Source organism: Pogonomyrmex barbatus, unplaced genomic scaffold (genome assembly GCF_055798465.1).
Source record: "Pogonomyrmex barbatus isolate J1 unplaced genomic scaffold, ASM5579846v1 scaffold18, whole genome shotgun sequence".
In the NCBI taxonomy this organism is placed as follows: Eukaryota; Metazoa; Arthropoda; class Insecta; order Hymenoptera; family Formicidae; genus Pogonomyrmex; species Pogonomyrmex barbatus.
In genome coordinates this window covers 4223752-4238664 of record NW_028297114.1, presented here as the reverse complement: position 1 = coordinate 4238664, position 14913 = coordinate 4223752, and the positions used below count along the sequence as shown (strand labels likewise).

At 35.9% G+C, this 14913-nt stretch overlaps 1 protein-coding gene across 3 annotated transcripts in view; it reads right to left on the bottom strand.

The window, feature by feature from the left end:
* The window catches only part of LOC105431714 (uncharacterized), a 227752-nt gene that overhangs the window by 26465 nt on the left and 186374 nt on the right, over nucleotides 1-14913 (bottom strand). For all 3 annotated transcript variants that reach the window (XM_089075162.1, XM_089075161.1, XM_089075164.1), the window contains 2 exons: nucleotides 13801-14155; nucleotides 169-481 (listed from right to left, as the gene is read on the bottom strand). In XM_089075162.1, the coding sequence (XP_088931288.1) occupies nucleotides 169-481; nucleotides 13801-14155 (668 nt within the window). The remainder of the gene's footprint in view (nucleotides 1-168; nucleotides 482-13800; nucleotides 14156-14913) is intronic.

Below are 14913 nucleotides of genomic sequence, written 5' to 3'. Positions count from 1 at the left end.
TCAGTATATCTTGAACAATGATTTTACAAAATTGTTTAAAGAGGTAAACTTCAGATACTTAAACAAGAATTAAAGATATTTCAACGAAAGATTTAAATCTTCCGTCGCTTTATAAGAGTTCTAACTATTAAGTTATAAACAATGAAGACAACGAAATATCTCACTTACCTCTATCCGAAAAGTCCATCCCTCTAGACTGAGCAATTTAAGGGTCGTGTTCCTGGCTAGAGCGTGGCACAATAACCTCGAAGGATGATCGTCCAGGGCCAGTCGGGGACTAGATAAATCCAGTAACTGGAGGCAGGGTGCTTCTGTCAGAGCTAACACCAGAGGCATCACATCAGCCGGTCTTGATGCTCCAGCAGCCCTCAAAGCATCTAAATTGCGAGCCCTTCTGATGGTCTCACCTAAACAGCCGGCATCCAAGCCGCCCAGGAGACACTTTGACACGTTTAAAGATCTCAATTTGCAATTCGGTTCTCTGTAAAACAAAAACAAACGCAATGCTATTAGTCGAATTAATAGTAGTGGCAAATGAGAAAATTTGAGAAAAACTTTCTTCTTCTAAATACATTTTAGAAAGAGTTTCATCATATGTAGAAAACAAACTAACATTTTAAAAATTTATAATAGAGATTTAAAACGTAAATCATAAAAAATGTTAGTTGTATATTAGAATCATCTTTAATTATATTCTATACGTTTTAGAGCGAGATAAAATATAAGACTTTTTTAAGATCTTCGAATAAAGAGAAGTACTCCAAGAAACAGATTTCATCATATGTGACAATTATAAATAATATAATAATTATAAATTATATTTTATCATATGTGACAATTCATTTAATTTTGTTATTAATCGCAAAGATTGATTTATGACATTTCATATCAAACAATTTGAGTCCAACTTCGGTAAGAAAAATGAGAACTACCGAATTGGAGAGGAGAAAGATTTAATCGAATCAGCTGATGAGGTAAATCATTTAAGATTGATGGTAGTCTGTCGAATCAGATCATGCGAACAAGACTTTGCCGTTAAGTAAAAGAGAGACGTAAAAATACCTAACGGCAATTTCTATCTTAGTTCTCATTCTCATCATCTATTAATCATATAACAGCGAAACCAACTATTCTTATAACATGACATGAAACATTTAATAAAACACGAATCAAAATGAAAATCGCGAAAAATTTTAGTCTCTTCTTTTCGAGATTAAAACGAGATAACTTAGAGATTTTATCTTAACATTGATCTTTTTTAAAAAAGTGGTTTAAGAAGATGTAAAGATATGTCAAAGATATTGAAAAGCTTTAATTTTCAGAATTAAATATCTCGTGTTAAAAATTGAAAATATGATTGATGATTTCCATTCATTAAAAGTTAATGAAGTCTTTATCATTTATTTAACTTTATCTCTTGAGTTTATTGAGCAATTTAATTTTAAGTTAAGCTAATTAGTTTCTTAATTAAATTTCTCATTAAATTTCAACTTTATTAAAGTTCATAGGAAAATGTTCACGTGAAATCTGTGCACTTATTCATAATATCACTCTTAAATTTAATATACATATATATATATTTTTTTTTTAAAACCATCTCTCATTATTTAAAATCAAACTCATGTCTTGTTAATTAAAAAGTGAAGTCTTAGCTGTTAATTATATTCTTACATTTTTCTGAATTTTTTAGCATTTATTCAAACCCGAAAAAAAGTTCCTTGAGAATTCCTTGATTTTCAAATTTATATAATTTAAAGACAAAATATTAGAAAGAACAATTTCAAAAAACTTTCTAATTTTCAATAAAATTCCCTGATTTTTCAAGGCAGAAATCAATTTTTTGAGAATTCCAAATTTTCCAAGTTTTTCCAAAGTAAAAGTAAAGTAAATAAATAAAAAATATCCTATTTTTGTACGAAATAAATATATTTCGCTCTATTAATAATCCCATAACAGTATTTATTTCTATTTTACTAATAAATGTTACACACACGCACAATGCGCTTTCGTCTTAAGATATAATTATCTGACCTCGCTTCCCTGATTTTCATTTAAGATTAATTTAACGAAACGCTTTACGTGATCACGGCGCTGTATACTCATACGCGACTTTCTCAAACACACCGTGCAATCTCACGGCGGTAGATCGATCAACGTCACGACAATGTAGCATAATGAACAAACACGCGGTAGCGGCGTAACAGACATCGGTGTAAGGCAGCGGCGAGCCGAGCCGAATTATAGGGCGAATAATCGAATCGCGGCGGCAGCGGCAGCGGCAGCGGCAACGGCAGCGGCAGCCGACACCCCGAGGATTTACGTGCGCGTACGTGCGTTTAATGGGGGCAATTTAAGACGAACGATTCGAAGTGCGGGCTAGAGGCGGTAGTGGCAAAAGCAACAGCAGCCGGCCGGCTCGCTGTATCGCGTCTGGATTTAATGGTATCTACTTTAGCCCATATTTACTGACTGCCCGACTGCTATTGCCGTCGCGATACGTACAGTACATTTCACAATACGTCTGTTGCCGTCGTACTGCTACGTACGAACGTACGTCTAGCGGTGGCGTTGCCTTTAACGATATCGCACGGGCGCGGTAAATTCGCCCGTGAGAGCCACCGTCTAGCAGTGGCTCGATGTAGTATCTCTCCGCGTGTGTATATAGGAGGAGGAACAAAAATATTGCATCCACGGCGAGAACGTACGCGCCCCGCTCGCGAATTTCTAACAAAAATAAATGTTTCTCCGCCAGAAGAGAAACGGAGAACGCGCGCGATGAACATCCCGCCAGGCCCGAGTAATAAAGCTACGGATTCTGCGAGCGAGGATTCCGGAATTTCTTAGCCGCTTCGACGTTAACGTTGCTCGCCAACGTCTCCTCAATTTGCCGATCGTTCGTCTCAGAACCTTCCGTGAATTATCGTGCTCTCTCTCTCTCTCTCTCTCTCAAATCACGAAGGTGAAATTAATCCGAAAATTAATTCTGTACTGTTCTCTTGAAGATACAATTAGAAATGAAATTAGCGCGGAGTAGTAAATAAGCCAAACCAAGTAATTTATAAAATAAACTTTTGTCTTCCTTCTAAGAGGTGGTAACATTATATATTAATAAAGAAATAAATTGAAAGAAATAAATTTGATCTCTAACGAAAAATCAATTTGAACTTTTGAGAATAAAATCCTAATAAATGTCTGTAATTTTAAAAACAGTAAAAATAAACGCAAAAACACGGTAATGTTGAATCTTGCAATGTAACATGTATCTTGATAGAGCTGTGCAAATGCAATTGGACAATTAATTTGTTAAAAATACTACATGATTGGTCCGGTAATTTTCCCACCCTTCTTCCTGAGAATTTCAGTACTTCACTGGGAAAAAACACATGGCGCCATCATTCGTAGCGTGGAGCACGAAATTTTTCCCGAAATAAAGCATGAGAAATACGTCTCGGAGCTTGCGGGTATTATTGCGTCGGCTCGCGTTTAATTTTCCACGGCTTTAGCGACGAGAAATGCGCTCGATTCTCTCGCATTCTTTAAACACACCGCGTCGGGAAAAGAGAGCGATTCATAAAAGTACACGCTTTCTTTTCCTTTCAATTTGTATATATTTCGCAGCACTGCAGAGAAACGCGTGCTTCATAAACTAGCCAGTAAATCCTTCCGAACCAAATTGCATCTCCTCGAATTTGTTGAAAGTGGGATCAATCAAGACCTCGGGTTTAGATTAAAATTAAAATGTAGATATTCTCTCAGATATTTGATAAAAAATAAAATTAATTAGATATTACATATATAATACTATGTAATATTTTATATTCCGCCGTACTTAAAATTCGCTGGACAAATTGAGCGTGCTGAACACGTCGACTTCATTAATAATTGCACGATAAATATTCCGCGTGTATTAATAATTAATAAATTCATATATTATAGTATGGCAATGCCATGGTAAAGTGACAGTTTCGTTAAATATTAACGAGTATCAATTTATTCGATATCTATACGATCGTATTATCCGTATTTATTCTGCGAATAAATGTCCGTGAGTCGCGCATTGAAGTTGCGAGACGTGTCACGGCGTGACGCGACGAGATTTTCGCATTTCGCGCAAGGGGGGTGAGGGACATTTACTGCGATCCGGAATCGCGCCGGATAAACTCGGGGTCGCAATAGAGTCACGATCGTAAGTCAAACGGGCCGCGGTGGTATTGCGCTTAAGTTTCGACAGTTTTACTGGCACGGGAATTTCCCGGCGAGACGCGCAACTTCGCGCGCCGGAAGTCGCGAAATCCGCGCCGGTTTAAAGGAAAATGAAACGCGGCGCATTTTTACGCGGGGAGTTAACTCCACTCCTCTCGCCACCTCGGCTTTATCGCCGTCGCCTTTTATTGCCGTCGTATTTGAAGTCACTCGACTTTACGCTCTTATAAAGACCGATGCCCTTTGTTCGCCGTGAGTTTTTGCGGCGAGAACAAACATTTTGCAATAACTGCGAGATATTTATTCGCTGACGAAATAGCATTACAATTTGACGCGCGAAAGTTGACGTGTTGTAAAAGCGAGTGAGAATCTGACGTTGGGAACCTCGACGCTGTAAAGTTACGTTGTAACTTGGATTCTCGCTCCTTTTTTTTTTTTTTTCCATGACGTTGGTAAATACGTCAATTTGGCGAAAGTTTCCGTCAGGAATTTATGAAACGTTCACCGTATTATATCGTTGAAGTAGAAAATATAGACATTGCATTTATATACATCTATGTACTTTAGTTTATATTAATAATAATAAATTCATTTGAAATTACGGCACACAACGCGGATTTTACTGGATCAAATTTGCTTCAAGCGTGATTGATATATTATTGATTATTATTAGTTTATTAGATTATTAGATATTAGTTTATTATTTTTGCTGCAAATATCCGCGGAAAATGGATACACTTGATATCAGCATCAGTAAATTTGACAAAAAAAGATCACGCGCATAAACTTCATATTCCTGGCGAACGACCAGCGAAAGAAAGTTACATTGCGAAAGAAAAATACCTTAACTGCATTATATATCCGTATGTCTTGCAGAATATCTTCCCGCTTTCAACTTCGCTTTATCTTGCTCCTTCGACGAGTACCTGCGAGTTGCACCTCCGGGATCTTCACCGATCTTTCGTAAAGCTTGTTAGATATAGTGGAACTCCATTTATCCAGAGAAATCCGTGCTTGATATATATCGAGCTAAATTGTTATCACTTTAATTGCCATCATAATTGCCATCAATAATAGGAATAGAATATTGAAATAATTTCGCTAGTAAATGTATGTATCAGTGTATCTTTACAATACCATTTTAAAAATCTCTAATGACTGAATACCGATATTGAACATCAAATATAGATATATTTAGATACCCGAAATTTTTGTAATGCTTATATAGATACAATTTTTCGTATTATATCGGTGTTATATCGGTATTATAATAGTATTATCAAACATAGATATTATTAAAGATCAATTTGATTTGTAATACATTCTTAATGCATATTTGTAATAAATTATAAAAAAAATATAAAATATAATCTATAATTGAAAAAACTCGATCTTGATATCTTATTAAATTTATTATTAGTTTTGATATCAATATTTTATATTATATCATTTTAAATTCCTGTATTATAAGACAATTAATATTATCTAAACATGTAATATACATTTTGTATGCACTATATGAAATAATTTTAATAAATGCACAACTAGCATGTAATATCGTTGCCATATAATATGTATTTTATGTACTTATTATAGCATGTGAATGTTATCACATTAAACATGTGGAAAATATTTGCATTCATTTAGATAAAATCGTTCAATTTGTATGCCATTTATTCAGGAGTTTTAGTTTGTCTTGTCTTATTTAAAATTAATGGAGCTTACGATACGTATTCCGCATTTAACAAACCGTATATAATCGTTAACATCTTCTTAATTCCTGAAATAGTGAAACATCCAATGACATTTTTTTAAATGTAAACGCTACCATTTATATCCCATCGCGTTTATTTACGGCTATCATCGGATTATCGGAGAAAGTGGTAAGCAAGCAAGAGCTAAATCCGTTTCGTCGTCTGAGGAAACGCTAATAAAACGTGCTCGACCGGCTCGCAAAAGTGTCCCAGCCGTCTTTTCAAACCTAGTGGAAAATTGAAATCTTCCCTCGACGCCTTTCTGAGCGAAAGTAAAGTGTTAATTCAGATAAAAGTCTACATTTTGCGAGTAAATTCCATGAGTTTTTTATTAGAGTTTTTTTATTACATATTGAAGTAGAAACAGTTAACTTTTATTTTCGCGGAAAAAGCAGCTTTACAAGATTGCCGTAAGATTCTTGTAAGATTCTTTAATATGATTGGCTCTTGTCCTTAGTTTTCTACTATCTAAATCTTACGATCTAAATCTAAAACTTAATCATAAATGAAATTTAATCTGAAATTTAATCATAAACTAATCATAATAAAAATCTTATAACAGTTTGCGGAGCCGCTTTTTCTGCTGAACGCGGCCGATATTTCTACAGTTCGATATTTCTAAATTTTCGCTCGGCCTTTCTTTCGACATACATAAATAATCTATCAAATTTCCCATGAACAATTTCTAGCTAAACTTTTTTATCGCGAGTACCTGACCGGCCTCTCTAATCCCGGGAGCTGTGTCTTTTATCGTGAGCCGTGTTGCGCGCGTGATTTAGGAAGCTCGTCGGGACCTCGACGAAAGTGTAGTGGGAGAAGATCGTCCGGCGGCGATGAAAAACGTCGGCGAAACTTGAAACGATGAAAAATCGCCGCCTCCCGACACGGAGGAATTCGCGAACTCGCGTTAGCCGAACGAACTTCGCCGGCGAGTCGGCGAAATATCCCGTCGTTTCCCATCGAAGCGATGTATCTTCGTTCGCGAGCACTCTCGAAAACGTCCCGCGAACGCTTCCGCGTACTTATATCGAGGCCCATGCTGATATTCGGACGTGATATTCTGCCGTTGAGGATGATTCGCGAAAATAAGGATGAGAAAAATTGCGATGTCATTTATTATGACATTTTTGCAGCCGGGGGTAAATTTATCCTGAATTTGATCCATCGTGCTTTTCGTCGAGTCCGACAAGGTTGGATTTATGTTAGATGAGAGTGATTTACTTTCCCGATTTTAGACATTTGATATTTCAAAGTGAACACATAACAGATTTGATTTCACGTCAAACCTGTCGATTCTTAATCAACAATGTATGCATACGGAACATCTATCAATTTTCTATTAAATTGTCACGTTATTTTTAAGATTATACAGTTCTATTGCCATCACTTATATTCCATTTTTATACACTATTTTATAAAATATGACACGGTAAATAACAATGATAATAAAGATAATATTTTTATCCACTCGCAAATATTCTCCTTGTTAAATTACAACGATTTTCCATTAAAAAAAAGAATTTGAAAATAACAAATGTTTCAAATGTTTACTTGTTATATAATTTCTATTTTTGATGATATTTTCAGCTTGAATGAATTCATTTGGAAAGGAAGTAAACTATTTATTTTTTCATAATTATACTTTAATGTACGAAATAATAAGATAAATCGATAAATATGAACAAAGCGTGCAATTGTTTAAAAAAAATGTATTTGCATATTGCTAATTTTTATTTAAAGCAATTACATATCTTCTTTATCAATTGATTTGTCTCATTATTTTGTGTATAAAAATATTAAAGTGTCATTATAAAAAAATAAATAATTTACATTTTAAATTTTTATATTTTATGCCAGAAATATTTTATATTTTATGCCAGAATATGGCAAACTAAAATATAAAATATCTAAACTTTTTGGTAATTGTATCTTAACATTTTTATATCCAGAATAATTAAAGAAATAATATTACATACAGTTAAACATTTTCTGTTTAATAACTCATTTGTGTCCTAGCAATAACAACAAAGTCAAAAACGAAAATAAAAAATATTCAATTCTTTTATGAGTTTATTTATGAACGCGATTTCGACGACGCGTATAAAAATTTATGTAAACGACGAGGCAGTTACAAAGTTCTGAAAAAGCATAGTAATCGTAAAAGCTGCTAGCAATTTTCGAGATATTGTTTCTTTGTGTATGCATCATGCCATCTCTAAATCAATAAACATAATTGTCTCCATTTGAATTTCGCTTTTGCATATTACGCTCGAAAAACATAGATATTTTATTTTTAGATATTTTTATATTAGCCACTTGACGGAATAATTGTTTTGTGGAAAAAATACAAAAATAATATATTCATAAAAATTTAGACTACATAAATTTTTTTATATTCAATAAATTTACGTGTAAAAAGTTAATTCTGAAAAACTTTTCACATCTGTAATTTACTTTTGGATTGAGCACATTTCAAAAAATAAAATTTGCGCACTTTGAAAAATTTCTTCTGGACTAAAATTCAGATCTCTCTGATTACGACGTGACATTTTCGAAAGATCATTTTTCACGGAAATATCTTTCCGCTTCTCAAACGAATGGAACGCTCGACAGACGTTGAACATGTTATTCCGAATGATTCGGAATAAAATTCAACAAGAAAGGAGAAAAGAGAAAAATTTTGTGATATTTCGTATATATTCTTGTATATATTTGGAGCTCACGGGCGGAATGATCGATAAGTCTCGATCATTCCGCGCGTTTAACGGGCTGCAGCCTCGAGGAGAGATCGCCGCAATTCGGCGTGACTTGCGAAATTTTAGGGACGAAATAGCCCGTCGTTATCTCGACGATGGGAATCGATTATGACAGACGATCTTTTTGCCGGGCCATCAGCCGGCTGGCACGGGACGTGTATGTTTTGACGCTTATGGAAAATCTTGGACAGCGCGTTTATGAAGGATGACGGGACACGCAGGCGGAACGGGAGATCGATTAATCCCCCCTTTTGTCCCGGCTCTCTTTTCCATGGAGGAAAACGCGGCAGCAGGCCGATAAACGTCATTTAGACGCACCCGCGCGGTACATCGATCTCCTTTACCCGCAAAATATGACGAAGCAGGCGCTATTTTTTGCTGTTTCAACCGCGTTAACGGTTCGCTAATAGACTTTCCTTACGAGAAACGAGTAACCAGAATTCAGATTTTAAAAGAACCACTTTATGTTTGCTTTTTCAAAAAAATTTTTTTTTTAGGGAACAAAGTTATATTCTGATGGAACGTGACAAAAAATGCAAAACACTTGTTTGCATAACATTTACACGGATACGTGAAAAAATATCACTTTTATAAATAAATATGATATAATAAAATTTTTACAAAACGCGAAACGTCAACATATTCTCAATGGAAAAATTCAACGGGAGCTGGATATAGAGAAGCTTTTTTGCATATATTCATGCTTTTGTTAATTTTTTTAACAATTTTAACTAACATTGACATTACTACTAAAAATTCGTTGAAATTATAAATTTTTTTTTTTCATTTTAATGGATCGACGAACGTCTTTCACACTAGAGATGGACGAGCCAGACATAATAAAGCAACTTGGCGCAACCGTGTGTATTTTTAGCTTTCAGGCGCACTTATCGCTTTCAGACAGTCTTATCGAAGACTCAATTGACGGCCCGATGTTCGAAATAATATTTCTTCGACATACAACTCGAGCGTTTCTTGCGCTTTGGAAATTTTGACGTTATTTTTCCACACGTTCGTAAGTCCAAGTCCAGAGCGGAAAAGTCGACGACGGCGTGGCAACGTGGAGGGCGGTAAAGGCCGGCACGAGAAATTTAATGGAATACGTTTGCTCGGATACAACGTTGGACGACGGCGTGTCGGAAAAGCGCGCTGGACCGTGGAATAATCTCGGAAATATTTTTCTGCCTAGAGTTCCAATTTGCCCGGTATCCGCGCGACTCGCGTCTCGCTCGGCCCGACGAGTTTTTAATTAAAAACATCACCTTCGCCGTATGCGCGCCTGCCTACACCTGTTACGCAAATATCGTGACGAAGCCGTCGTGAAATTCACCCCGTATCCCGAAATTCGGCGGAAACACATTGCGCGTGACCGAAAAACACGTCGGCATCACGTTTCGTTCGGACTCGCGCGGACTCGTAGTCTTGATTTACAGCAATAAGGGACGTGGGGGATGTGTAAATTAGATTCGGCGGGGTCGCGTTTACGCCGAGGCCGAGCCGCCGCTCCGCATTTAACGTCGATAACGAATACAAATCCTCGTGAAATTGCTCGGCGGTTCTATTCAACGGCGGCGGAACGTAACGGATAACAACGTAATTTTCTCGCGCGATATTATGTGGCGATAATCTGCAATAATACGCAAAGACGCGGTTCCACGCGGTTAACCCACAACTTTGCCCTGTGATTCCTATCGATGCGGCATTCATTATGTTTCGCGCGAGTTAATTTACCCGTGCCAGAAATAAAACGAGAAAACATTTTCAATTCTTTTTTAATCGATTAAATGGGAAAGGATCAACCATCGAGTTTAAGTTAATAAAAATAACTTTTAAATCTCGTTTCTTTCGTCGTGTCGCGATCGATATTGCTTTCAGTGAGTTTGATCGTAATACATATGATACTGGAATGATCACGATAGCAATTTTTTGGACAATTACATTTACGAAAAATGCAAATTACATTTTGCGAAAAAAAAAACGGTTTTGCTGAAGTATTTAAAAATTTAGTGAAATCTAAAAATAACATTATTGGACTATGAACATTATTATGTAAAATATTTAATATAATACTGCTACAAATTTTTTTATATTCTAGTAATCAATTCGAACGTCCTATGTAATTATTTTAATAGCTCAATAAAATTATTTTCAGATCTGTCTGTATTTGATCATATTTTTAGATAATTCAACAAAATTATTCTTTCCTAAAATCTAAAATTGCTCATTTCTTGGACCGATTTGATAATTTCTAATCCGTGCAAAGATATTAAAGTTACACAAAAAAATAATTTTAAATCAAGAAAAATATTCTTATATAAGCAAGAAGATTATAATCTTCTTAAAAATTTTTTATATAAAGATTATAATATTCTTGTTTAAATATGAGAATGTCTATACTAAAATTTTTCTAAGAAATTTATTATAGTACACTTTTTTATACAAGAAGATTATGATACTCTTTCTTATTTATGAGTGCATATAATCTTGATTTAAGACTAATTTTTTTTGCTCACATTTCTCGCTTAATATTACTATTGTTTCGATAGCATTCACATTTCTCAAGAGTGAGAGAGAGCATTTTTCGGCTATTGATCCAGAATGGTTAATTAAGGGTGGTGCCGAGGCTATTTATCGCACTTGGAATCGAATACGCACCCACCGAGCGATCCGCCATGCGGGCGCAGAAAAGACGAACGGCCGACGGGGCAGGTGGCAGCGGAACTTTTATTCCCGTCGCGGTCTTAAGAAATCTTTCCGAGATCTTTAGAATACAGTTGGGAGCACCCGTGTCGGTTCGCATCTGCGAGAAATGGATCGACTTCCTTCCTCCCGCCGTCGCGGCTGGACCATCGTATTGCGCGACGTCTCGGCGATTACGCGAACGATAAATCATGAGATGCACGCTGTTTTAAATATTATTAATGGTTCACGGACGTATAAGGGTGTAAGATCTACAAGGTACGACGATAAATTAATATCTAATTCCAGCTGCAATCGCCTCAAATTTCTAGCGTCGTTGTAATATTTGAGATAAGAAGATAAAAAGACGCAAATGTAATTATTCTTCCTTGTCTTAATATCTCGGTAAAAGATTTATAAAATCTGTTTGTCTGTTATTAATTAGTCTGTTACTAATTAATTTAAATCAAGTAGATTAAACAATGAAAATATACAAACGTAAAATAATCCGCGCATTCCGCAGTTAAATATTTATGAAAAAAATAAATATTAAGTTAAGTCAGACTAGATCATTTTAGAAATAAGACCATAAATATAATTTTCAAAATTTTACATCTATCTAAATTAAAAAAAAGAAAAAAAGAAAATTAAACACTTATAAAAAGAATAAATATTAAATCACTCAAGGAACGTTTTATAGGACGAGATTAAAGGGACAAATTTCAAAGTTCTATATGTAGGTACAAAAATTTTTATAAAAGAAAAATTTTTATAAAAGAGGGAATAATATATCTTAATAGTTTCTAAACAATATCGCAAATTATTCGTATGAATCTCGGACAGCTTCGGGCAAGCACCGACGGTAATTATGCGAAATATCGGGTCTCTCGCGCGGATAAGCGCACGAACTTTCCGGAGTTCCTTTCGGAAAGAACTAAAATTCTCAGGGCGATATCTAATGGTCGGTCAAAGTGCCGGTAAATGCATCCCGTTTCTTCGTTGTGGGGCCGAGAATGACGATAGAAGTTGAGCGATTTCTGCGACCTTGCGGCGCGCCGGAGAGAAGGCTGTTGACGTAATCGAGGAGATCCAACAGCTTCCGGTCGAAATTTCCGCTACCGCCGTCCGCGAAGTTCGCATAATTTCGCCAACAAAATATTCCCGCTCGTTCCCTTTAATTTCCATAACTCATTTACCGACCGTTCAAGAAAAAGGAGACCCGAGGAAGTTCGGGGATGCCTTTCGTCCTACATTACGCGGATATTCTCCTTCTCGAGAAATTCTTCTTCTTCGAGGAGATAATCAAGAGGAACAAGTTGTTCGGTCATTTGCGAGGTTTGCTTCAAGGCTACGAACGCCGTAATACGCTTTCTTTTTTACATGCCGGAACTTGAAAAGAAAGAGATACGAATTGAAGATAAGAAGATCATTCTCTTCCCTAAAATCTTTCTCTCTTTATTAAACATTTCTAAAATTTATTTCCCTTTTCCTCTTTTAAAAGTTCTCTTTCAAAATTTCATTAAAAACTATTATACCGGAATTTTTTACTAAAATTATCAATTGACAAATTTTTCCGTAAATTTTTGTGCGTTACGAGAGTTGCAATATTATTATTTCAAATGTAATGCGACATCAGTACATAACGGAATCTTGTTGAATATTTCATTCAGTCAGATTACCGTGGAACGCATGCTGTATATGATGGCATGTACGTACATGACATTGCATTTATTTATGCGTAAAAATATTTGTATGCGTCAAAACTGATCGTCACTCGGCTCATCTCGACCATAAAATATTCGGTTGTGATGGTAATTATGATGGTAATGGCAAATGTGATTAAGTCGATTATGGAATGTCACGCATAATTATTAATGTTACTATGCTAATATTAATGTTATCCTACATTGATTTTCTCGCTGAACTATTCGCTATGATCGACGAAGATCGATCGCCGGGATTTATATATTATTTATACAAGATTTATATGGTGATTCGCAGTAGCTGCAGATCAAATCTTCTCTTTCCCTGGGCAATCAATAGTGCATGTGCATTTTTCTATATTTTAATATAATATATGAAACAATATCACTCGCAAATAAGCATGTTTTAATAGAGAAAATATGAAAGCGTCAATAACTAGATAGAAAAATATATATAAAAAAAATGAAACATCGTGTTACAAATAAATAAAACATACAATTTTCTTCAAAGAAATCAATTTAATTTAAAGGCATTTTTCCTGCCATTTCATTTTCCCCAATACTAGACGATAAATTTCGAAAAATGCGAGTAATTGACTTTACATGCCTTTTTTTTTTGAAAATGGGTCGCGTGATTAACATATAATAATCTGAAAAAAAAAAAAAAACGGAAGAATCATCATGCATATTAAAAATGAAAATTACCTGATAGCGTTGAATATTTCATGGAAGCCGGTGCCCTGATGACTGGCGACGTCGCACGTGGGCAGAGGGTGCAATAAAGGCAGCCGATGACAGAGCACGCTATCGCTGTTTCTTTTGCTGCTTCCGTTGCTATCTCGATCCCGATCGTTTTGAGGTAGGGGCCCGTTGCCGGTGTTTGGAGCCGGACCCAAGCCCAGTCCTAGGGGAAGACGTGGTAGGGTGGCAGGTCGCGTTAAACTGCCGTAAGCCGTTAGAGCACCCCTGGGTAGGGACGAATAGCAACGATTAAGCGGAAGAGTACCGAGGGTGCTGGAGGCGCAGCCACTGCTGCCAGAACCGGAACCTGAACCTGAACCTGCGAGAAATTACTGTGTGTCAAGCTGATGTTGCCAAAAGACCGCGATTTCAACCCTTAAACGCCATACGAGGAGAACGAGGGTATGCTTACAGCATACCCGATTCAATTTTAATTGCTCATAACTTTCATAGAAAATAATATATTGTAACAAATCTTTTTTCTATCAAAACGTCAGATATGAAGATCCTTCAGATTTCAAGGAATTATCAATCTTGGAAAGATAATAGTCAGGTATATCATATCCGAAAAGGCGTTTAAGGATTAAAATTCTATACCAAAGCAATTGACTTGAACGAAAGCGGAAGAGGGAGATAAAAAAGTGTGATATAAGGAGGTAAATTGTCTAAATTGTCTCGGAAAGAAAATGTGAAAAGTGAAAGAAGGATTTCCGCGCATATTCGATATTCGTCGCGGAAATATCTAGAATCAAATATTAAAATGTCGTACGCAGCGCGACAACCATGTCTTTCTTTCGTGATCGGTTTAAAAGAAAAGTTAAATAAGTCCGCGTGAAAAACCTTTATGATGTCGGGACGAACATGGGAAGTAGCGCGAAATTGAAAAAGCGGAAGACGGAGTTTATGGAGGGCGATTTGTTCTTCTCGAAGCTCTACGAGCGAGCAACGTGATGACGACACATAACTTTTTATGGGATAGGTGCCCCTACACAATTTCCACTTGTCTTATCGATGATAACCTTTATCGGAGCGGTATGCGGAGCATACATACGATGGTTACCACCATGAGTAAATTTG